The following is a 26,574-nucleotide window of genomic DNA, read 5'->3' on the forward strand; positions in this document are numbered from 1 at the left end:
ACACAAACACATGCACCACACACGCACATACGCACAGTTTCCTCCTCTTCCCTGCCTTCTCAAACTGACACTATTGACAGCTCACAGTTCACAACCCCATCATTCATTTAGTTAATGACACAATAAAAAGAGGGTGGAGCTACTCCTTCAGTTTCTCACAGCAGAGGGCTCAGCACTGCTTGTCACTAACTCATAAACCCTGCCTTTAGCAATAAACAAATGACCTTTCAGGAAAATTACAGACTCTCTATATGTTCATAACCAAGGGTCTCCCTGTACAATGGAGAATACAACTGATTAATAATAATAATAATAATAACAAATTAGGGAAAGATAACTTGAAAGTGGTCCTTCCACTTTTTCTTAGAGAAACAAGTATCTTTGACCCTCAAGTAACAGAACTGCCAAATAGAATTACACAGATTTCAGTTGAGGGGGGAAAATGTTTAGACCATTGAAGTTTCATGCCAAAAGCATCAAAATGAACCATGGTTAGTTTTTTTCTGTTATAAATATTCTAAGTGTCACAACTTAATAGGTTTTCTTTTCCAAGGTTGCTCTCTAAAGAAAAAAATACTAAATTATTTTATATGGGGTAGTTTAATTATCAAATCAACTGCAATATTTAGAATGTGGACAAAAATCTATTCCAGGTGCTACAGCCACAAATAAACACTTCTGATAGTATCCTAGTAGCTTAAGAGGTCAAGATAAATAGCCTGAGCCTTAAAACAAAAAAAAAGAAAGAGGGTGATTTAATGGAGATGGAAAACTACACCAGAGTCAAAGAACTTATTTTCCTTGGCCTGACCCAGAGTCAAGAAGTGAGTGTGCTGCTATTTCTTTTCTTTCTCCTGGTATATGTACCAACTCTGCTGGGAAACCTTCTCATCATGGTCACTGTGACCTGTGAGTCTCGCCTTCACACCCCCATGTATTTCTTGCTCAGGAATTTGTCTATTGCTGACATCTGCTTTTCCTCCATCACTGCGCCCAAGGTTCTGGTGGATCTTCTCTCACACAGAAGGACCATCTCTTTCAGTGGCTGTCTCGCTCAGATGTTTTTTTTCCACCTTATTGGAGGGGTGGATGTGATTTCTCTCTCAGTGATGGCTTTAGATCGATATGTGGCCATCTCTAAGCCCCTGCACTATGTGACCATCATGAGCAGAGGCCGTTGCATTGGGTTAATAGTGGCCTCCTGGGCAGGAGGCTTTGTCCACTCCATCGTGCAGATCTCTCTCTTGCTGACACTTCCGTTTTGTGGACCCAATGTTCTTGACACTTTCTACTGTGATGTCCCCCAGGTTCTCAAACTTGCATGCACAGACATCTTTGTTTTGGAGATGCTGATGATTTCCAATAATGGGATGCTCACCACGCTGTGGTTTTTCTTGCTCCTGGTGTCCTACATGGTCATATTATTATTGCTGAGGTCTCAGTCAGGAGAGGGCAGGAAAAAAGCTTTCTCCACCTGCACCTCACACATCACTGTGGTCACCCTGCACTTTGTGCCCTGTATCTACGTCTATGCCCGACCATTCACTGCCCTCCCCACAGATAAAGCCATCTCTGTGACCTTCACAGTCATCTCCCCTCTGCTCAACCCCTTGATCTACACTCTGAGAAACCAAGAGATGAAGTCAGCCATGAGGAGACTCAGGAAAAGACTTGGCCCTTCTGATGGAATAGAGAAGTAGCTTCTGCCTGTTGCCACTTTAAATGTTCAGGCATAAATAAGCTCTATTTTCTATGCTGCCTTCTCATTTCTCTTATTCTGATATATTAAGACACCAAAAAAATTATCAAGTTGATAGGTATAATTCTCCTTTACATTTTCAGTGTTTGGAATCATGCCTAAACCACTGAAGTAAATCTTGCTGAAATCTGTAGGATTGAAGGATAAAAGCAAATGGTGAATGTGATTGCAAAGTCTATTAGTCTTTAGCATTCATTTCTTTCTTTTTGGTTTTATTTTTGACATAGGACCTCATTGTGTGGCCCAGGCTAGCCTGATACTATGTGACCCAGGGTATCTTCAAAACATCAACCTTCTTGTACTTGCTACCAAGTGCTAATGTTGCAGGTGTGTGCCAAAACACCAATATTGTTTCAATCACTTAACTCCAACTTTGTGTTGTGTGCCAATGAGGCTTTATTTATAGACACTAAAATCTGAATTTCACAGAACTTTCATGCATCAATTTTAGTTTTTGAACAGACATTTCTTCAGTTCAACCAAAAGAACTAGAATTGATTAATCAAGGTGTACTGCAATTTTCCCTTCCGGAGTATCATTGTGCATCTTTATGATGTTACAGTTAAAAGATTGGCTCAAAAACTTTGTTAGAACTCAGTTACAGCCCAAAGCAAGTTAATGATTCTCAAAACTCATTTGTTCTGATTTCTAATCATCCTATTTTATGACTATGTGCAGACAGATATCTACAGAATATTCCGATCAAACATCAAAGAATATACATTCTACTCTGCCAAGAATGTACATACTATTCTGCAAGCCATGGAAGCTTTCCCAAAATATACCACATCCTGAGACATGAAACAAATCGTACAAATTGAGGGAAATTGAAGTAACACCATGTATTTTATCTGACCACAATACCATAAATTTTAAAACCAACAGCTAATGAATCTCTAGTAAGTTTTAAAATCCTTGGAGTTTAAACAACACATTTCTGAATGACCAATGGGCCAAAGGTCATAGAAGTTAAAATTTTCCTGGAAATAAAAGAAAATGAAAACCCAATGCAACTAAACCTCTGGAACATTAAAAGTAGTTCTGTGAGGGAATGTGTAACTCTAAACATTTTCATTTAAAAACAGAAAGGTCATAAATAAATGACTTCATGGTCCAACTCAAGAATTTAGAAAAAAAACAATCCAAACCCAAATCCAGTATATTGTAACAGATAATAAAAAGCAATCAAAGCAGAAATTAATGAAATGGAAACAAAGAAAACAATACAAAGAATCAACAAATCTAAGAACTGGTCCTTTGAGAAGATAAACAAGATCAACCAACCTTTGGCCCAAGCAACCAAAAGAAAGAGAGGACTCAAATTAGCAGAAACAAAAATGATCAGGGAAACATTACAACAGGCACAAAAAGAAATTCAGAATATTGTAGAGATATACTGTACTCCATTAAGTAGAAAATCTAAACAAAATGGATAAATTTCTAGATTCATCCAAATCATCAAAGTTAAACCAACAAGATATCAACAACCTAAATAGACCCATAACAAAAGTGGAGATTGAAACCCTAATAGAAGCTATCCGACTGAATACAAATCCAGACCCAGGTCGATTGTAACAGAATTATACTGGACTTTCAAAAAAGATCTACAACTAATATTTGTTATTCAAAAAATCTCATTTTAATAAATGGTTGTTTAAAATTTGAATATCTGTGACTTCTATAACCCAGTTCCAAGAGTTGCACGCTCTCTCTGTCCTTCATACACACCAAGCTTGTAGGAAAAACACATGAAACAAAAATACATGAATCTTTTCCCAAAAAGAATAACAGCTTTAAATACCAATATCTACATTACCAATATGCAAAGATTATGGAAGGAATATATTTTAAATATCAAAATATAAAATTTGTAAGAATTAAACATTACTATTTAATTTGAAAATAAATCATATAAATGATTTCTTAAAAAGTCAACGTATTATTATTTTTTACATCTTTTATTTTTTTATTTAAATTAGAAACAAGCTTGCTTCTCATGTCAATCCTAGCTCCCTCTCCCTCCCCTCCTCTTCCGACCCCCACCAACTCCCCCAACCCCACCACCCTCCGCTCCCCAGGGAGGGTGAGGCCATCCATGAGGGATCTCCAAAGTCTATCATATCATCAGGGACAGGGTCTCCCCCATGTGTCCAGGCTGAGAGAGCATCCTCCATGTGGAATGGGCTCCCAAAGTCCATTTGTATACCAGGGGCAAATTCCGATCTACTACCTGAGGCCTCATGGGTTACCGAGGCCTCCTCACTGAAACCCATGTTCAGAGGTTCTGGATCAGTCCCATGCTGGGCTCTCAGGTATCAGCCTGGAGTCCATGAGCTCCCCTTGTTCAGGTCAGCTGTTTCTGTGGGTTTCACCAGCCTGGTCTTGACCCCTTTGCTCATTGCTCCTCCCTCTTTACAACTGGATTCCAGGAGTTCAGTTCAGTGTTTAGCTAGGGTGTCTGCCTCTGCTTCCATCAGTCACTGGATGAAGGCTCTAGGATGGCATATAAGGTAGTCATCAATCTCATTATCGGGGAATGGCATTTAAGGTAGCCTCTCCACTATTACTTAGATTGCCAATTGATGTCGTCCTTGTAGATCTCTGGAAATCTCACTAGGGCCAGATCTCTCCACACCATGCACAAAGCTTAAGTCCAAATGGATCAAAGACATCAACAAAAATTCAGTCACACTGAACCTCTTAAAAGAGAAAATGGGAAGTACCCTTGAACAAATTGGTACAGGAAACCACTTCCTGAACATAGCACCAGTAGCACTGACACTAAGATCAACAATTAATAAATGGACCTCATGAAACTGAGAAACTTCTGTAAAGCAAAGGGCACAGTCAACAAGACAAAAAGACAGCCCACAAAAAGGGAAAAGATGTTCACTAACTCCACATGTGACAGAGGGATGATCTCCAAATTTTACAAAGAACTCAAGAAGCAAGTCTCCAAAACACCAAAGGATCCAATTAAAAAGTGGGCTACAGAACTAAATAGAGAATTCTCAATAGAGGAGTCTAAAATAACTCAGAGACACTTGAAATAGTGCCCAACATCCTTAGCCATCAGGGAAATGCAAATCAAAACAACTCTGAGATACCATCTCACTCCCATCAGAATGGCTTAAATCAAAAACACCAATGACAGTTTATGTTGGAGAGGATGTGGAGAAAGGGGTACACTCCTCCATTGCTGGTGGGAGTGCTAACTCCTACACCCACTTTGGAAATCAGTATGGAGATTCCTCAGGAAAATGGGAACCAGTCTACCACAAGATCCAGCAATTCCACTCTTAGGCATATACCCAAAAGATGAACATTCATACAAGGACATTTGTTCCACTCATTCATAGCAGCATTATTTGTAATAGCCAGAACCTGGAAGCAACCTAGATGCCCCTCAACTGAAAAGTAGATAGAGAAAATGTGGCACATTTACACAATGGAGTACTATTCAGAGGGGGGGGGATGAAATCTTGAAATTTACAGGCAAATTGATGGCACTAGAAGAAACCATTCTGAGTGAGGTAACCCAGTCACAAAAAGACGAACATGGTATATACTCATTCATATATGGATTTTAGGCATGAAACAGGGGATTGCCAGGCTACAATCCCACCGCCAGAGAGTCTGGGAAGCAAGGAGGACCCTAAGAGAGAAGGTACCACAGAGAAGGGGAATGGGACAGGATCTCCTGAGGGGAATGGGAGCATGGGGGGAGGGGATGGGAGAGGAAGATGGGAGAAAAAGAGGGGGAGAAGAGGAGGGGAGAAGAGCACATGAGGGAACAGGAAGTTTGAGTCCAGGGAAGAATAGAGGAAAGCAGGATGAGAGATACCATAATAGAAGAAGTCATTATAGGTTTGAGGAGAGATCTGGCACTACTGAGATTTCCAGAGATCTATGAGGATGACACCAACTGATAATCTAAGCAATAGTGGAGAGGCCACCTTAAATGCCCTTCCCCAATAATGTGTTTGCCATCCTAGAGCCCTCATCCAGTGACTGATGGAAGCAGAGGCAGGCAGACACCCTAGCTAAACACTGAACTGAACTCCTGGAATCGAGTTGTGGAGATGGAGGAGTGGTGAGAAAGGGGTCTAGACCAGGCTGGTGAAACCCACAGAAACAGCTGACCTGAACAAGGGGTGGTAAATAGAGCTAGGGGGAAGGGACGCTCCCTCTTTGGGTTTCGGTTTCAACCTTGAGAACAGTGTGTGGACCAGTTTTATTGGCTTTTCACATAAGTGATTTTTCTTTCAAGAAATATCATAGGACATCCCTAAATTTGTGTAGTTTAATATTTCTGCTTTACTTGAGAGCCCAACTGGGTTTCAGTGAGGTTTCAGTGAGGAGACCTCAGAAACCCATGAGACCTCGGGTAGTAGATCAGTATTTATCCCTGGTATACCAATGGACTTTGGGAGCCCATTCCACATGGAGGGATGCTCTCTCAGCCTGGACACATGGGGGAGGCCCTGCCCCTGATGATATGACAGACTTTGGAGATCCCTCATGGATGGCCTCAGCCTCCCTGGGTAATGGGGTGGTAGGATTGGAGGAGTTGGTGGGGGTCGAGGGAGGAGAGGAGGGAGAGGGAGGGAACTGGGATTGACATGTGAAGCAAGCATGTTTCTAATTTAAATTAAAAAGATATGCATGGCACCCCAGAGAAGTGGCATGGGATGGGATCTCCTGAGGGGATTGGGAACATGACATGAGAGGTGCGGAGAGGAAGAGGAGGATGTGGGGGATCAGGAAGATTGAGTCAAGGGGCCACTATAGGTTTGAGAAGAGATCTGACACTAGGGAGATTTTCAGAGATCTACAAGGATGATACCAACTGGCAAACTAACCAATAGTGGAGAGGCTACTTTAAATGCCCTCCCCCGATACTGAGGTTGATGACTGTCTTACATACCATCCTAGAGCCTTCATCCAGTGGCTGATGGAAGCAGAAGCAGACATCACAGCTAAACACTGAACTGAACTCCTGGAAACCAGTTGCAGAGAGGGAGGATTGATGAGCAAAAGAGTCAAGACCTAGCTGGTAAAACCCAAAAAGACAGCTGACCTGAACAAGGCAGAGTCCTTGGACCCCAGACTGGTGACTGAGAGGCCAACATGGGACTGATCCAGACCCCCTGAACATCGGTGTCAGTGAGAAGGCCTCGGTAACCCATGAGGCCTTGGATAGTAGATCAGTATTTATCCCTGGCATACAAATGGACTTTGGAAGGATGCTCTCTCAGCCTGGAGACATGGGGGGAGAGCCTAGGCCCTGCCCAGGATGATATGACAGACTTTGAAAATCCCCCCATGGAAGGCCTTACTCGCCCTGGGGAGTGGAGGGGGAATGGGGTGGGGAGATGGGGGGATTGGAGGGACAGGGGAGGAGGGGAGGGAGAGGGATCTGAGAATAACATGTGTAAAAAGTTAAATGATTTAAGAATTAAAAAGTATAATAATAAAAAAGGGATAGATAAATGATAGATAGATAGATAGATAGATAGATAGATAGATAGATAGATAGATAAAAAAGTATGTGACATTTTATGTCACTGGTCTTCTTCAGTACCAGCCTGATCAACACGCAGTTTCTTAGCCAAAGTACCATGTGAACAGCCCTTGTCTTTGTTCCTGATAGATTCTCCATTGCTTTCTAAAAGCCCATGAACTGTCCACATTTGTCTCATGATTTTTTTTGAGACAGGGTTTCTCTGTGGTTTTGGAGGCTTTCCTGGAACTAGCTCTTGTAGATCAGGTTGGTCTCGAGCTCACATCATGTTGGTCTCAAACTCACAGAGATCTGCCTGCTTCTGCCTCCTGAGTGGTGGAATTAAAGGTGTGGACCTCATGATTCTTGTATTTCAAGATACTTCTAAAATAGTCCATTAAGCATGGTTTCAAAATTCACTGGATTTTCCACCTCAACACACCAAATACTTCCACATTCTTCCTGCAAATATAGTCCAAGCAGGAACTGGGAAGATGGATCAAATATTAGGAGCACATACTGCTCTTCCAGATGAGCTGGGTTTGATTCCAAGAATGGCACAGCCTTATTTGATAAGAACGGCCAGAGTCATAAAGTCAACACAGTTGCTTGACGAAGATCCAGCAAAGCTGAAAATATGATGGCTGCCGTGCCACTTTTGGTTTTGATCTTCAAACGTTGCATGCTTGGAGGGCTTTTAATATTTGTACAACTTTTGGAATGTTGGATTCTTATGAATCATTCATGCCTTCTCCTAGGAATACTGCTTCTAAGCTTCCCCAGGAAAGTCCTGAGCATACACCCCATCCGTTGTTTAGGGAGATATCCTTATCTACTCAAAGGTCTTCCTTACCCCTTCATTATTACTGCACAGTAATAGAGTTAGTAACACAAAACCAGTGAAAAATTGTATCGACTTATCTCTATTTGAATATAAGCTTAGGTCTATCTAACTCTCCCCAAATAGAAAGTTTAAATAGGAAAAAATGGTGAGAAATGGTTGGCAGGTGTATCTTTATAAGCACGATGTATAACAACTTTAACAGACATACATAAAGGTTCAAGAACCAGAACTATTTTCTACTTGCTACTGTTTAGGGTTTAATTTCTTTTCTCATATCTGACAGCCTCATTCATGATATCCATCACAACATATATACATATGTACACACATGTGTGTATACATGTACATGTAGATTCAGACATGTATATTCAAATATACAATTTTATGTATTTGAAAAAATGAAATAAGACCCTAGAATGTTTTAGGCACACAACCTGACGTGTTTCAATGAGAGTTGACTAAGCTAAGAATAAGGGGGTTTGATATCTCAATTGGATACAGACCAAAATGTTGCTTTTTTCATATAAGTTTTCTGTGTGTTTACATGTATGCATATACTTTAGCAAAATTTAATAATTCCCACTGGAACTCCATCACCACCAGGGGAAGTAGCCAGATGATTTCCACATTCTTGCCCAACAGTAATCCTCTGCCTAGCTCTCATAATAAGGCTGGGACTAAGGGACCAGGACACTACACAGAGGCCCAGTGCAAAAAAAAAATAGAAGGTAATAATCAAACACATTCTTTTGTTGCCTCTAAAGAATTTTGAACACCAGACAAAATATATCAATGTGCACATGTGACTGTTTTGATAATACTTTAATAAATCCCATTGAAACAATATCACCAAAACTACCACCAGTCTGATACTGCTATTTGACTGTCAAATAATATCCCCTTTGCCACTCTTACATAAGGTCTATAGCTGAGGGATTTGAACATAAGACGGGGACACATTGGCAGAACCTTAAGATGTTCCTCATGTTTGCCTTTTCTCTCCTGAAAATGGAGAAAGACACTGAGACATCCAATCACCCAAAGATCTTTACCTTCAGAAGCACTTTTTTAAATAATTAACCTTACCAATTGTTTTGCACTGTACCTAATAACATAAAATTTTTCAATGGAATTTTAAGAGCAAAGGAAATTGATAAAGACATAAAATTGTTAGCTAGGTTTAAGGTCATACATATTAAAATTGAGATACCATTGCTGTGTTTTAATACTCTGATTTTTACCATTTTCTAGAGATAGTAAATACTTCAGACCAAAAATGATCATCTCACTGACAAACAAAACAAAGATGACTGTTAAGTACTGAAAGGGGGAGGTAGTAAGAAGAAAGCAGAACTGTGATGTACTGAGTATGAGTCTTTCTGTATTTGTTGAAAGCCTTTGAGTTGCATAGAACTGTGGCTGCCACATGTTAAAATCAATGTAAAAAGAGTTTCTTCCAAATGAGAGTCTTCAAATGCTCTTGTGATACAAGAGGAGAAACTACATTGACTGAATCTGTGTAGCAGGGAGAAAACAATATGTCTTCCATTCTATTAGGGTTTGGGAGAGAAGCAACAAGGCAAGCAAGCCATAATTCCTGGCAGCCGCAGGAAGAAGGAATGAGAGAGCAGCCCCTTGACAGTCGAGTACCCCACAGTCGGCTACAGCCCCACTCACCATCTTACCCATTGACCAGATGAAGACCAGCCACGAGGAGAATGACGACATAGACAACCCTAGCCTGGCCCCCACCGTGGGCCCCAAGCGGACCCGGGGTGGGGTCCCAGAGATGGCCCCTACACCCGGCCGCTGTGGCCAGGATGTCACTCACCACTGGATCTCCTTCAGCCGTCGGCCCAGCTCTGTAAGCAGCAGCAGCAGCACCTCCTCAGACCAGAGGCTCCTGGACCATATGGCTCCGCCGCCAGGAGCTGAGCAGGCTTCCCCCAGGTCTGTGCACCTCCAGCCCAAGGCGGTCCACTGTACGTCACTGGACCTCAAGGGCCCAGCAGCTCCACCAGAGCTAGACAAGCACTCTTGCTATGTGAGGCCTGTGGAAAGTGTAAGTGCAAGGAATGTGCATCCCCCTCGGACGTTGTCCTCCTGCTGGATCTGCAACCAGGAGTGCCTGTGCTCAGCCCAGACTCTGGTCAACTATGGCACATGCATGTGCCTGGCTCAAGACATCTTCTACCACTGCACCAATGGGAATGACGAGAGCTCCTGCGCTGACCATCCCTGCTCCCGCTCCCGCTCCCTGCTGTGCCCGCTGGTCCTTCATGGGCACCCTCTCTGTGGTACTGCAGCCACAGGCTGTGTCAAGCTGGCCCAGAGCGGCTACGACCACCTGAGACGCCCTGGTTGCCGCTGCAAGCACACGAACAGTGTCATCTGCAAGGCAGCCAGTGGCGACACCAAGACCAGCAGGTCTGACAAGCCTTTCTGACACTTTGGATGAAAACTCAACACTGCCCTTGGAAACTGGGGTCCCTCCTGACAGTCTCTTTGAGACTGACCTGGCTCATCTATCCTGTCTTAAACCCCAGTTTGAGAAGAAACAGGCAGAGACCACTACCACCCAGCCTAGAGTCCCCAAAAGGATGAAGATGCACTTTGGGGTTTCCATGTTCTTGAAACTTTATGTATGTCAAGCAGCAGGGTGTGGTGACTTTGGATGTGGTTCTCCTATTTCAGAAGACAGGACACTGATGTGGACATAATCCAGAAGTTGGCTGCTCAGTGGCTTTCCCAGCCCCTCCTCTCTACCCCACCCTCCCTCTTTGCCTCTGGCTCCTACTGGAGCCTCCTGCCTGGGAGGAACAGCCAATGGAAGGTGGGATACCTCAAAGAAGGAGCCTTGACTTCTCTTTTCTTCCTCTGCCCATGCCTGTTGGCCTCGGCCTCTTGGAAAGGAAGTATACCATAGCAATCCTTCTGTGTGTACTTGATAGCTGAGAACAAAATCATTTGGTCAGCTGACACCTCCCTGGAGGCACAGGATGGACAAGGAGTCACTGGGCAATGCATTCCTCCTAACTTCAATCACTAACTTGGGGGTGTCCACTCATCACACCGTTCTCCGGTTCTTACCCGAGTCACAGACTGGCCTGCCTGCTATGTGTCCTGAGTTCTCTCTACTTAGATTCTCTGCAGAAACTTGCTAGGTTAAGAGGGCCAGGGTCACACAAGTGAGACCAAATGAGTCTGAGGCTGTGGTCTTCGGATCCAGTCGTGATATTTTTTATATGTTTAATTAAACTAGATGATGGTGGTGTTTAAATAATACAACAACTTGCTTCCTTTTGGGCCACTCCCAGGAAGGGCTGATTTCACAATCTGGGGGCAAGCAAACTCAAGGAGCATAATTCCCCTGCCCATCAAGAATGGCAAAGAAGAGGCCACACCTCCCATTGGCAGAATAACAGTTGAACCGAGCTGGGGTTGGGTTTTCCTCTGATTGTGCTGCTTGCTGTCACAGCCTTTTGTGTATAGTGATGTGTCTGTCTTTATGTAAATAGAGAGGATGAACAGAGTGTATTTTAGTGTTAAGAGGTCCTGGTGGGGAAGTCAGAGGAACCCAGTGACAGTGAGGAACAATTCTCCAGGGACTACTGGATTTGAGCCCCACTTTTGTGCGCAGCCCAACCCCGACCCCTCCCAACAGCCCCCAAGGACGTAGCAACTCTTTCTCTCATGGTGCTAAAGGTCTCAGAAAGTGCAGCATGTCCAATGGGTAGGTAATTGTTGCATGCAAAAAGCTATAGTGTCTCTGGTCCTTGCCCGCAGCTGTTGTGTGGGGTGTTTACTTTGTGTGGTATTCTGTCACCATCCCTGCCTCTTGGTGATATGAAAAATGGCCTGCGGCTTCCAGGCCTGTGCTCCAGTGCCTGCAGATCGCCTGGGACCTGCACAGAGCTCCCAATCCCGGCGGGAGCCAAGCACCCCAGACTCCGGATCTTCGCTCACACCAACGAGACCAGGAAAGGAGAGGAGGCTGGGAGTACAGGGAAGCGGCGGTTCTTCCAACAGCAGCAGGTAAACAGGCCGGCTTCCCGGCCTGTGCTCCAGTGCCTGCAGATCGCCTGGGACCTGCACAGAGCTCCCAGTCCCGGCGGGAGCCAAGCACCCCAGACTCCGGATCTTCGCTCACACCAACGAGACCAGGAAAGGAGAGGAGGCTGGGAGTACAGGGAAGCGGCGGTTCTTCCAGCAGCAGCAGGTAAACAGGCCGGCTTCCCAGCCTGAGCTCCAGTGCCTGCAGATCGCCTGGGACCTGCACAGAGCTCCCAATTCCGGCGGGAGCCAAGCACCCAGACCCCAGGTCTTCTCTCCCACCAACGAGACCAGGAAACCAGAGGACCCAGGGAGACCAGGGGAGTAGCTGTTCTGGATCAAGTACAACAGGACCCAGCATAGGGTCCAGGGGACCAGGTAAGAGGATAAGCGCCCCAGATTCCTGTTCTTCTTCTCCACCCACGGGACCAGCACTCGGACAAGGAATAGAAGAACCACCAGATTATTGGACTTGCTAGCACCCACCAAAAGGGAACTCTGGTCCCCAGACCAGTAAGGGGCTCCTTCTGCACCCACTAGAAGAAGAGATGGGAAAGAGACAATACAAAAACACAGTCAGCAACAGAAAAACAAATATGACACCGCCAGATTCTAGAGACTCCACACCAGCAAGACCCCAACATTCCAATGAGGATGAAGCAGAAGAGAACGACCTTAAAAGCACTTTCATGAAAATGATAGAGGCCCTAAAAGAGGATATTGGAAAATCCCTCAAAGAAATGGAAGAAAAAACAAACCAAAAAATGCAAGAATTGGAAGAAAAAACAAACCAAAAAAGGCAGAAAATGGAAGAAGAAATGAAGCAAAAAATGCAAGAATTGGAAGAAAAAACAAAGCAAAAAATGCAAGAATTGGAAGAAGAATCATACCAAAAAAGGCAGGAAATGGAAGAAGAAACAAAGCAAAAAATGCAAGAAATGGTAGAAAAAACAAAGCAAAAAATGAAAAAAATGGAAGAAGAAACAAACCAAAAAAGGCAGGAAATGGAAGAAGAAACAAAGCACAAAATGCGAGAAATGGAACAAAAAACAAACCAAAAAATGCAAGAAATGGAAGAAAGAACAAACCAAAAAATTCATAAAAGGCAACAAACGGATGAACAGATAAACAGAAAATTGCAAGAAGCAATGCAAACACTGCAAGGGTTGAAAACTGAAATAGAGTCATTAAAAAAAACACAATCTGAAGAAAGGCAGAAAATAGAAAAGCTGGACAAACAGACAGGCACTACCAATACAAGCATTACCAACAGAATAGAAGAGATGGAAGAGAGAATCTCAAGTGTTGAAGATACGCTAGGAGAAATGGATTTATCAACCAAAGAAAACCTTAAATCCAACAAATCCTTAACACAAAACATCCAGGAAATATGGGACACCATGAAAAGACCAAACCTAAGAATAATAGGTATAGAAGAAGGAGAAGAAATCCAGCTCAAAGGGGCAGAAGGCATATTCAACAAAATCATAGAAGAAAACTTTCCCAACCTTAAGAAAGACATGCCAATGAAGGTACAAGAAGCCTACAGAACACCAAATAGAGTGGACCACAAAAAAAAATCCCCTCGCCACATAATAATCAAGACCCCAAACATACAGAATAAAGAAAGAATATTAAGAGCAGCTAAGGAAAAAGGTCAAGTAACATATAAAGGCAGACCTATCAGAATTACACCTGATTTCTCCATGGAAACGCTGAAAGCCAGAAGGTCCTGGATAGATATTCTACCTACACTAAGAGACCACGGATGCCAGCCCAGACTACTATACCCGGCAAAGCTCTCAATCACTATAGACGGAGAAAACAAGATATTCCATGACAAAACTAGATTCAAGCAATATGTGTCCACTAACCCAGCCCTACAGAAAATTTTGGAAGGAAAACTCCAACCCAAGGAAGCTAACTACAACCAGAAAAATATAAGCATTAGAGAATCTCTCTCTACCAACAGCCAAAAGAACAAAGGGGTGAAATTCCACACATAATTCCACCAACAACAACCATCGCAAATCGAAGAAGGATGAGGAATCATTGGTCATTAATATCCCTCAATATTAATGGCCTTAACTCACCCATAAAAAGACACAGACTAGCAGATTGGATTCGAAGACAGAATCCTTCCTTCTGCTGCATACAGGAAACACACCTCACCCTTAAAGACAGACATTACCTGAGAATTAAAGGTTGGGAAAAAATTTTTCAATCGAATGGACCCAAGAAACAAGCCGGGGTAGCAATCCTAATATCTAACAAACTAGACTTTAAAATAAAATCAATCAAAAGAGATGAAGGAGGTCATTACATACTCATCACAGGTGAAACCCACCAAGAGGAAGTGTCGATTCTGAACATCTATGCCCCAAATACAAAGGCATCCACATTCGTTAAAAAAACATTATTAGAACTTAAATCTCATCTAAAGCCCCACACAGTTATAGTGGGAGATTTCAACACACCACTCTCACCACTAGACAGGAATACCAAACAGAAACTCAACAAAGAAGCAAAAGGGCTAATAGAAGTAATGACCCAACTGGGATTAACAGATATCTATAGAACATTTCATCCACATAAAAAAGAATATACCTTCTTCTCACCACCACATGGAACCTTCTCAAAAATCGACCACATACTTGGCAACATATCAAACCTCAGCAGCTACAAAAAAATTGGAATAACTCCATGCATCTTATCAGACCACCATGCTTTAAAATTAGAATTCAACAACAACACAAATTGCAGAAAACCTACAAACTCATGGAAATTGAATAATGCTCAACTGCACCATCCCTGGGTCAAAGAGGAAATAAAAAAAGAAATTAAAGACTTCCTCGAATTCAATGAGAATGAAGACACAACATACCCAAACCTATGGGACACTTTGAAAGCAGTGCTACGGGGAAGTTCATAGCGCTAAATGCTCACATGAAGAAACAGGAGAACAGTTATACCAGAGAATTAACATCACAGCTGAAAGCTCTAGAACACAAAGAAGCACACTCCCCCAGGAGGAGTAGACGCCAGGAAATAATCAAATTGAGGGCTGAAATCAATAAAGTAGAAACCAGGAAAACAATACAAAGAATCAACGCAACGAAGAGCTGGTTCTTTGAGAAAATCAACAAGATAGACAAACCTTTGTCCAAACTTACCAAACAGCAGAGAGTGAACACGCAAATTAACAAAATCAGAAATGAAAAGGGGGACATAACAACAGACTCTGAGGAAATCCAGAGAATCATTAGGTCATACTTTGAAAACCTGTACTCCACAAAATTCGAAAATTTAAAGGAAATGGATGACTTCCTGGACAGCTATCAATTGCCAAAACTAAATCAAGAACAGATAAGCAACTTAAATAGACCTATAACCCCTATGGAAATAGAAGCTGTCATCAAAAGTCTCCCAACCAAAAAAAGCCCAGGTCCAGATGGCCTCAGTGCAGAATTCTACCAGAAATTCAAAGAACAGCTTATACCAATTCTTCTCAAAGTGTTCCACACAATAGAAGCAGAAGGGTCTTTGCCAAACTCTTTCTATGAGGCTTCAATAACCTTGATCCCCAAACCACACAAAGATACAACTAAGAAAGAGAACTTCAGACCAATATCCCTCATGAACATTGATGCAAAAATACTCAATAAAATACTGGCAAATCGGATCCAAGAACACATCAAAACAATCATTCACCACGACCAAGTAGGTTTCATCCCAGGAATGCAGGGATGGTTCAACATACGAAAATCCATCAACGTAATCCACCATATAAACAAGCTGAAAAACAAAAATCACATGATCATCTCACTAGATGCTGAAAAAGCCTTTGACAAAATCCAACACCCCTTCATGATAAAGGTCTTGGAGAGATCTGGGATAACAGGGACATACTTAAACATAATAAAAGCTATATACAGTAAACCAACAGCCAACATCAAACTAAATGGACAGAAACTCAACGCAATTCCTCTAAAATCAGGAACAAAACAAGGCTGTCCACTCTCTCCATACCTTTTCAACATGGTACTTGAAGTTCTAGCTATTGCCATACGACAACAAAGGGGGATCAAGGGGATACAAATTGGGAAGGAAGAGGTCAAACTTTCACTGTTTGCAGACGATATGATAGTTTACATCAGTGACCCAAAGAACTCTACCAGGGAACTCTTACAACTGATTAACACCTTCAGCAAAGTGGCAGGCTACAAGATCAACTCAAGAAAATCAGTAGCCCTACTATATACAGATGATAAAAGGGCTGAAAGAGAAATCAGAGAAACATCACCCTTTACAATTGCCACAAACAACATAAAATACCTTGGGGTAACGCTAACCAAACAAGTGAAAGACCTGTATCGTAAGAACTTTGAATCTTTAAAGAAAGAAATTAAAGAAGCCCTCAGAAAATGGAAAGATCTCACATGCTCTTGGATAGGTAGGATCAACGTAGTAAAAATGGCAATCCTGCCAAAAGCAATCTACAGATTCAATGCAATCCCCATTAAAATCCCAGCACAGTTCTTCACAGACCTTGAAAGAACAATAATCAATTTTGTATGGAAAAACAAAAGACCCAGGATAGCCAAAACAACCCTGTTCAACAAGGCAACGTCCGGAGGCATCACCATCCCTGACCTCAAGCTCTATTATAGAGCTATAGTCCTGAAAACAGCTTGGTATTGGCACAAAAATAGACAGGTAGACCAATGGAATCGAATTGAAAACCCCGATATTAACCCACACACGTACGAACATCTGATCTTTGACAAAGAAGCTAAAAATATACAATGGAATAAAGAAAGCATCTTCAACAAATGGTGCTGGCATAACTGGAGACTGGCATGTAGAAGAATGCAGATCGATCCATGTCTATCGCCATGCACAAAACTTAAGTCCAAATGGATCAAAGACCTCAACATAAATCCAGCCACACTGAACCTCTTAGAAGAGAAAGTGGGTGGTACCCTTGAACGAATTGGTACAGGAGACAGCTTCCTGAACATAACACCAGTAGCACAGGCAGTAAGATCAACAATTAATAAATGGGACCTACTGAAACTGAGAAGCTTCTGTAAGGCAAAGGACACAGTCAGCAAGACAAAAAGGCAGCCCACAGAATGGGAAAAAATATTCACTAATCCCACATCGGACAGAGGGTTGATCTCCAAAATTTACAAAGAACTCAAGAAGCAAGTCTCCAAAACAGCAAAGGACCCTATTAAAAAGTGGGCTGCAGAACTAAATAGAGAGTTTTCAATAGAGGAGTCTAAAATGGCTGAGAGGCACTTGAGAAAGTGCTCAACATCCTTAGCCATCCGGGAAATGCAAATCAAAGCAACTCTGAGATACCATCTCACTCCTGTCAGAATGGCTAAAATCAAAAACACCAATGACAATTTATGCTGGAGAGGGTGTGGCGAAAGGGGGACACTCCTCCATTGCTGGTGGGAGTGCCAACTGGTTCAGCCACTTTGGAAAGCAGTATGGAGATTCCTCAGAAAAATGGGAATAAACCTACCACAAGAACCAGCAACTCCACTCTTAGGCATATATCCAAAAGATGCCCATTCATATAACAAAGATGTCTGTTCCACTATGTTCATAGCAGCTTTATTTGTAATAGCCAGAACTTGGAAGCAACCTAGATGTCCCTCATCCGAAGAGTGGATAGAGAAAATGTGGTACATCTACACAATGGAGTACTATTCAGCAGAAAAAAATAATGGAATCATGAGATTCGCAGGCAAATGGATGACACTAGAAGAAACCATCCTGAGTGAGGTAACCCAGTCACAAAAAGAGAAACATGGCATGTACTCTCTCATATATGGATTTTAGACATAGATCTGGGGAGTGCCAGCCTACAATCCTATGGCCAGAGAGTCTGGGAAACAGAAACTACATTTAGTGGCTGGTTAAGTACTGAGCTGAACTCAAGAAAGCCAGTATCAGAGAGGGAGGACTGATGATCAAAGGGATTAAGACTGGGCTGGTTTAACCCCCAGAAACAGCTGACCAGACAAAGGTTAACTCTAGAATCCCAGGCATCAGCCTGGGAATCCAGCATGGGACTGATCAAGACCCCCTGAATCTGGGTGTCAGTGAGGAGGCCTAGGTAATCTATTGAGCCTTGGGCAGCAGATCAGTACCCATCCCAAGTATACACACGGACTTTGGACTCCCATAGAACAATGTGAGGTGCACTCTCACCCTGAACTCTTGGGGAAGGGTCTAGGCCCTGCCCTATATGAAATGACAGACTATGGACACCCCCATGGAGGGCCTCACCCTCCCTGGGGGAATGAGGGGATAACGGGGGGGGATGCGGGGAGGGCACGGGAGGAGGGGAGGGAAAGGGAGAGGGACCTCGTACTGACTTGTGAAGCAACCTTGTTTCTTATCTAAATTTAAAATGGAAAATAAAAAATATTAATAAAAAAGAAAAATGGCCTGGGTCAGAAGAATGCCCCAGGTGAAACTGGGAAAGCATTAGCCAAAAATCATGTGTGGCATTTCTGGCTCTGTGTGGACCAGTGTTTCCCCAAGGAAGGAGACAAGAAGACCCCCACATTATGATTTAGAATAAGTTATTGTAACCATAGGTATTTATTGATTGGAGACAGAGAGGATTTTTATTTTCAGCTTTATTTATGTAACATTTACAGGCTTGTAAAAGGCGAGTATAACATACTGCATCTCATTCTCTATGGCTAACCCACATAGCTGCCCTTGCCACGGTTGCTTGCAATACTCTTGCACAGATCAGAAGGAAAGATAAAAGACAAAAACAAAAACAAAAAATAAGATAAAAAGAAGACAAAAACAAGTGCAGCCACCCACATCCACTATTTGAATGTATTAGAAACTGACTGAAGGGGCTGCAGATGTTTTCCTCAGATGAGGCATGTGGCGGGAAACCCCCCCAAATGATAGCGCACATGAGCACACGCTTTCTAAAAAGCCTGGTAGCTTTGCCCAGGGTCCCTCCCTCAATTGGCCTCCACAGAACAGTGACCCAGTGGCAGGTTGCACTTTGGTGATCTCGGTCTATACACCTCTGTGGACAGTTGAGTTACATAAACCATGTATGTGCGCATGCATATGTGACGTACACACTGACCCTCTACACACAGACCCTGTTTCCTGGCAACCCCCGCTGAACCCTGACTTTGTGTACATAGCTGTAAACACGGATTTTTATGGGTTTTGGTTTGCTCCCCCCCAACTCCTTGTTTTGGCTTCGGAATGAAGTCCACAGAACTCTCCCTCCCCCCAAGAGTTTGCCTTGGGGTTTACTTGCTTGGTGATAAAGGGAAGGAGTGAAGGAACCATCCTTTATTTCCTCAGTTCTATTGTTTTTCTCTGGCAAATACCTACAGGTGGAAAGAACACAACACAAAAGTGTCAGTTCGCCTGTAGGGCCCCCACCCCCTTTGCAGGCTAGTCAACAGGCCCTGAGTCTACAGGCAAACAAGAAATACTTCCGTAGCTGCCTCAGATTGGTGGCTTGCTTGGCTAGGTTATAACTCTTAAAAGTTCCAGCTGGTTCCCACTTCTAGACTAGGGTGGTGGCAGCTACACCTGGAGCTGATGATAGTATCCAAGACACTTCCTAAAAAGTGCCTTGGCTACTTGGTTTCCACATTGTGGGGAAAGACCAGCAGTCCTGTGAGAACACTGGGGTCTCGGGCTAGACTAGCAAAGCCTTCCAAGGTACAGTCAAGGCTCCTGAAGCCAACTGGAAGGGAACAAAGCATAGACCTCACTGTTACCTTGGGTACTTCACAGCTGATGGGAGGCATCCTTGTGATGTATGTGGTTGAGTTCTTTGAACTTGAGCAGTCTGCATTGGTGGAGCCTAGATGGATCACAGCCCCAAAGGAACAACACATACCAAGTCAGTCTGGGCCAAAACCCAGGTACCCATCACTTTGAAGCGGCGTGGTCTCCAGTGCTACTCCAAGAAATGTCTGAGGTGTGTGGGCAGCACGAATTTGCACTATACAATTTGCTAGAACATCAAGGCATCACCGGCCTCCTGGTTTATGCGTTTAATGAGTAGTTCAATGCTTTCCCTGCTCTGTAATGGTGGATATCAATCCAGCGTTTGTATTTTTTTGCTGTGGGTGACTGTGTCATTTCTTATCTTGCTTTCTCTCACTGACCCATGGTTGATTTCATGTCAGCAGCAGTAGAGCTGTGTCCAGTGCCCACTCCTCACATCCTGTTTCATTTCCCCCTCACTGTGGCCCCTTGAAGCTCTATTTTAATAGTATTTATTTTAGAAAGTCTACTATTGTAAGAGTTCTTCTGTTTGTGAAGAAAAAACAAGTTAAAAACTGAGTGTACTAATCTAGAAGATAGCTATAAATATATATTGTTAAATATACATGTGACTGCCAAAAAGAAAAAAGAATTATCCTGGTCATAGTGTCTCTTCACAGAATAGAAACCCTATCTAAGACAATGATCCATTCATCTTTGTCTAGTTTATTTTGCTTAGCATAATTTTGTTCATTTCCATCCATCTGTCTAAATATATTTGAACATTTCAAAAATATTCTGTGTACAAGGAAGAAATAAAACTACAATCCTAAAACTTCCTTAATGCTGAATATGGTAGTATAACCCTCTAATACCAATATTTGAGAGGCTGAAACAGGAGGGTGGAAATTTCATAGCCATGCTGGACTACATACATTGTATGACTCTATAATTCTCAGAGATCACCAATAACAGTTATAAAAACAAAACATTATTATTTATTTGTGTGTCTGTGTATATGTATGCATATGTGTATGAGAATCATGGGACCATAAGAGACAACTGAACCCCCGGAGCTAGCATTACAGGGGTTTGTGAGCTGCCCAATTAGATGCTGAAAACCAAACTCGGGTCCTTTGCAAGAGCAATATACACCTTTAACTGCTGAACCACCTCTCCAGCCCCCAGCCATTAGCTTATTCAGTGTCCCTCAATTATTATGATCCCATCACCATAGCAGCTCCATCCAAAGGGGAAATAGGAAGAAGCATGACCAGGACAGTATGATGCAGTAGGTCACTGTCCTTTTCTGGTCTCCATCCTCAAACAAGAAATGCAAAATTCCATCATGGCTCTCAGAACATTCTCCACTATCTGCTACTAAACACGAGTCAGAGTTAAGGGCTAAGTAATCAAGGGAATTCATTGTTCCTACTCGCCACGAAGAAACATTTTACAGTCTTGCATGAAACCGGAGTCCAGTAGGCTTAGATCAGTTGTTTAGTCAACAAAACAATACCTAAGAACCACAGAATGCAGCCGGGCATTGGTGGCGCACGCCTTTAATCCCAGCACTCGGGAGGCAAAGGCAGGCAGATCTCTGTGAGTTCAAGACCAGCCTGGACTACCAAGCGAGTTCCAGGACAGCCTCCAAAGCCACAGAGAAACCCTGTCTCAAAAAACCAAAAAAAAAAAAAAAAGAACCACAGAATGCAATGATAACACTGAGTTAATAAGGCAAGTCATTGTCTGTGGCTGATAAAAATTAAAATCTCCTTCCACCCTACACTATCCTATACTACAACTGCATCACAGGTATCACACGTTTGGTGTTCTCTCCATAGTCATGTTATTCACAACTGATCAGCTTTCTATGAATTCTTTTTTGCATTATACATTTCTGCCCCTGTTCCTAGTAAGTCATCCATTTTATAAGGAAAATGTTATCCCTTCTGGTAACTTTTCAGAACCAGCGCTAGATAAGGTTCTGCCGTACCAATGCATTGGGTCAGCACTGGTTCCAACAGCTATTGGTGCATTTAAATTCTGTCATACTGAATATTGCTTCAGTACACCTCTGTTGTGTGTGTGTGTGTGTGTGTGTGTGTGTGTGTGTGTCTAAGTCCGTGTATCTGTCTGTGTTTCTAGAATACACCTGTTCCTACCTTGCTGTAGACATCAGGAACTATGTGAGAAAGGAGTGAAGGGCTCATTGAATGTATGCATTCCTGCTTGCTAATAAGCATGGCATCAGGAATGCAATTGGACCTAACTTCAGGAGACATCAGTTTCTTCTGCACAGTATTACTGTGGTGCTGCAGGTGTGTGAGAGAGCAGGCTGTGCCAGGTCCTAGTTTATCTGGAACATTGTGGCTTTTTAAGCAAATAGTTCATCTTGGACTGTTTTCTGCTGCCTTTTCTCTAAACTTGAGATGAAAATTTAGTTAAATCCTACTGGATTGTAACAAGTGCAACAGCTTTGGAGCTAAACAATCACATGTTTAGTTCAATCTCACAATGGACTAGTGTTTTGAATTTGGAGAAATGAGCTTGCTTTCAATCTTTTTCTTCCTATTTAGGGAATAAGTAAAAGCCTCTTCTTCATACATATACAAGCATTCCCAAGACACCTTAGCCTTTGACATGAGCAGACTCCCAAGGGCAATAGACACCCACAGGAAGTCCCATGAAGCTACACCTTTCTGTCCTACTGCTCTCTTGTGAATCTCCCCAACCCCTGCCCAGCTTGCTCCTCCCCCTTGATTGACAACATCTACAGGCTCACAGCAGATGAAAGCCCCCATTCAGTGAGCTGAGGACAGAACAGGGAAGAGGTTTTTTAAAAGTGCTCCAATGTCTCCTCCCAAGGTCTCTGTACTGCTCCCCACACTCTATGCAAAACTTAGATTCTCCCTTTAATTAAAACAAATCATCTTTCAGAGAATTTGCAGAATCTCCTGTGTTTTTCTCCAAGTGCCTTCTTGGACAATGTAGAAAACAACTGATAATAATTACAGCAAATGAGAGATAGTTAACCTAAAGATGGTGTTTTCACTTCAAGCTCTTAGGAAAGCCACAATCTTTGACCCTGAAAATAGTTTAATTCACTAGGAGAGTTGAAAAGATCTTACTAAAGCAAAATGGAGAAAAGGTTCAGTTGATGCTCCGGAAGCTTGACACCAAAGCACCAAATTGAACCTTTGTCACTTTGTGGTCGGAGGAGAACATGAATAACAGTATGCAGGTACACATAGATGGCAGAGGACAGAACAGGATGTCTCATGTCTCCCTCTATTAATCTCTGCCTTATTGCCTTGAGAAAGCGGTCTCTTGGTGAACAGGAAACTATACATAGCCATCAGAATTCACCTGTCTCCTCACCAATGCTTGAGCTATAGGCACTGACAGACACTTCTGATTTTTTATGGAGGTCTTGGGAATTAAACTTGGGTTCTCACGCTTGCAAAGCAAGTGCTCTCACCCACTAAGACATCACCCCAGCCACTAATGTCTTGATAATTTTTATTTTATACAAATGCTACCTAAGTGTTACTATTACTATATTTTCATTCCCAACAGTACTCATTAAAAGAAATTATGGAATGATTTTGCATGAAATAAGTTGATGTGATCACCAAATTAATTGCATTCTTTAAAATGTAGACAGCTACACTAATTTTAGTATATAAATTGAAGTTATTGATTCAATATAGTTAAATATTCATATATTGAATATAATATATTGAAATATATTGTATATACTGAAATACATTCAATGAAATTGAATAATTACATATTGAAATAATTGATTCAATATATTGAACTATACTGAACATAAATACATACATACGAGTGTGTGTGTGTGTATGACCCAGAGTCAAGAAGTGAGTGTGTTGCTGTTTCTTTTCCTTCTCCTGGTGTATGTGACAACTCTACTGGGGAACCTTCTCATCATGGTCACCGTGACCTGTGAGTCTCGCCTTCACACCCCCATGTATTTCTTACTCAGGAATTTGTCTATTGCTGACATCTGCTTTTCCTCCATCACTGCACCCAAGGTTCTGGTGGACCTTCTCTCACACAGAAAGACCATCTCTTTCAATGGCTGTCTCACTCAGATGTTTTTTTTTCCACCTTATTGGAGGAGTGGATGTGATTTCTCTCTCAGTGATGGCTTTAGATCGATATGTGGCCATATATGTGGCCATCTCTAAGCCCCTGCACTATGTGACCATCATGAGCAGAGGCCGTTGCATTGGGTTAATAGTGGCCTCCTGGGCAGGAGGCTTTGTCCACTCCATCGTGCAGATCTCTCTCTTGCTGACACTTCCGTTTTGTAGACCCAATGTTCTTGACACTTTCTACTGTGATGTCCCCCAGGTTCTCAAACTTGCATGCACAGACATCTTTGTTTTGGAGATGCTGATGATTTCCAATAATGGGATGTTCACCACCCTGTGGTTTTTCTTGCTCCTGGTGTCCTACATGGTCATATTATTATTGCTGAGGTATCAGTCAGGAGAGGGCAGGAAAAAAGCCTTCTCCACCTGCACCTCACACATCACTGTGGTCACCCTGCACTTTGTGCCCTGCACCTTTGTGTTTGTCCTCCCCAGGAATAAAGCCATCTCTGTCATGTGCAGTTATCACACCTCTGCTCAACCCCTTGATTTACACTCTGAGGAACCAGAAGATGAAGTCAGCCATGAGGAGACTCAGGAAAAGACTTAGACATTACGGCGAAACAGGCAAGTAAACAGCTCCTGCCTGTCACCAACTTTGACAATGTTTGCACCTCACACACATACAATCTACTGGTTTCTGGATAGTCTTTCTGCTTTTACTAAGATACACTTGACTTTCAAAGACCTCATTTGTATGATATTTCATGTTACAAAAGAAAATTAAGCCGGGCAGTGGTGGTGCACACCTTTAATCCCAGCACTCAGGAGGCAGAGGCAGGCGGATCTCTGTGAGTTCGAGGCCAGGCTGGACTGACAGCCTCCAAAACAATACAGAGAAACCCTGTCTCGTAAAACCAAAAAAGAAAAGAAAATTAAAAAATCAAATTGTTAGCTGGGAAATGATTATTTCTTGTGCAACACAGCCTTGGAAGAAATAAAGGAAACTGAATCAAACGACACTCAGACATTCCAGCACTGTGACCAAGTAGGAAATTAAGACACATATTAGAAGCACCAGGGGTTCTAGAACCTTGCAATGTCTTCCGTGAAGTTATCACATCTATGAAGCAACAAATCCAAATGAAGTTTCTCCTACAAATAATTATCAATTGAAGACTTTTAGTGTAAAGCCCACTGTGATGGTTAGCTTTGTCCCAAGCTAGACTCACTCTCGAAGGGAGTCTCAGCGATTCATTGTTCAATGATGAAAATAGAGAAAACCTAAGCAACAACGTATGTGTGACACATACCTTTGAGTCCATGCAGGCATAAATATTTGAATGTGTGAGTAAATCCAGGTGCTTGTGTGCAGACTTTCAAATAATTTGCAGATTCTCCACCCTCAAGGCTTTGTGGTCTAACTCCCAATCCATGAGTGAGAGTTAGGGATAATCTCCTCCTAATGTAGACAAAAGGGTGCCAATGAATGAGAAGAGCTGAAGAAGCCTGGAAAACATTACCTGTACCTGGAATTTAAAATTAAAAGCATCGTCGATAAACTATGGCCACAGTGTATGTGCCCTTTGATATGATAGTATAAGAATTATGCTATATTCCTTGCCCCAAGATTCATCACTTCTGTCTAACTATGAGAAAATAAACCTGACACTAACTCTGATTTAGAGACACTCTACCAAACCCCTGAGCAGTACACTCCGATGCTGTCTAGCAAAAAAATAAAGTCTGAGAAGCTGTCTGAGCCTCATAGAGCCAGAGACATGGCCACTATATGTATCTGGTATCCTGGGTATGATCCTGAGGTAGAAAAGAACTAAGGAAACCTAAATAATGTGTGGTGGACTTTACTTAATAATAATTTTTCAGTATGTTGCCCATTGGTCCTGATGAAAGAATCATGGTGACATTAATGATGAAATTTTGTGTGTGATATACAAGAATTTTCTTGCAACTCTGCAGTAAGTCTACCTAAAATTTACAAGCTTTTTCTCTTCAAAGTACCTGGCATACTGGAAACTTCAATGAATACTGCTTTTACTTTTGCGTCAAAATGCTTCTCAAAGCATTCCAATTCTATCCCTAAGGCTTTTAACAATGGGAAGGTGGTGAAGTTGGAGACTGGAGTAATACTGAAAATCAATGTCCTGCCAACTGCCATTGAAGGGTACCTCCTATATTTGTTTATTCAATTTAAGTTGGATTGGAGGAGTTGTCATCTTGAGATACCTTTAATGAGTCATACAAGTGTAAAGTAAACACTTGTGTTGTTGTGACCATGTTAACCCTAAATCTAATCTCTTCTTCATCAAATATTCCTGCAAAGGTAACAACTCCATCTGGTGACCTTGAACACTGCTGCATCTACTGGATTTCATTCTGATTGCAACTGGGAAGTGACAGCTGGGTCTGGATGAGTAAAATTCAGGGAGATTTCCAGTCATAGAAGAAAACTGAGCCATGCTGCTTAGAGGCTCGCTAGGGCCATAGGAAG

The 26,574-nt window shown here is 42.4% G+C and overlaps 1 protein-coding gene and 2 pseudogenes across 1 annotated transcript; all 3 read left to right on the top strand.

Moving 5' to 3' along the window:
* The first annotated feature begins 758 nt into the window (after positions 1 to 758).
* On the top strand, positions 759 to 1,700 carry LOC121134444 (olfactory receptor 4D10-like). The gene has a single exon (XM_040732670.1). The coding sequence runs from the start codon at positions 759 to 761 to the stop codon at positions 1,698 to 1,700; it is 942 nt and encodes a 313-aa protein (XP_040588604.1).
* An 8,025-nt stretch (positions 1,701 to 9,725) lies between these two features.
* On the top strand, positions 9,726 to 10,856 carry LOC101844859 (annotated as a pseudogene).
* A 12,951-nt stretch (positions 10,857 to 23,807) lies between these two features.
* On the top strand, positions 23,808 to 24,697 carry LOC101822516 (annotated as a pseudogene).
* The last annotated feature ends 1,877 nt before the right edge of the window (positions 24,698 to 26,574 follow it).

Source organism: Mesocricetus auratus, unplaced genomic scaffold, assembly GCF_017639785.1.
Source record: "Mesocricetus auratus isolate SY011 unplaced genomic scaffold, BCM_Maur_2.0 Super-Scaffold_4256, whole genome shotgun sequence".
NCBI lineage: Eukaryota > Metazoa > Chordata > Mammalia > Rodentia > Cricetidae > Mesocricetus > Mesocricetus auratus.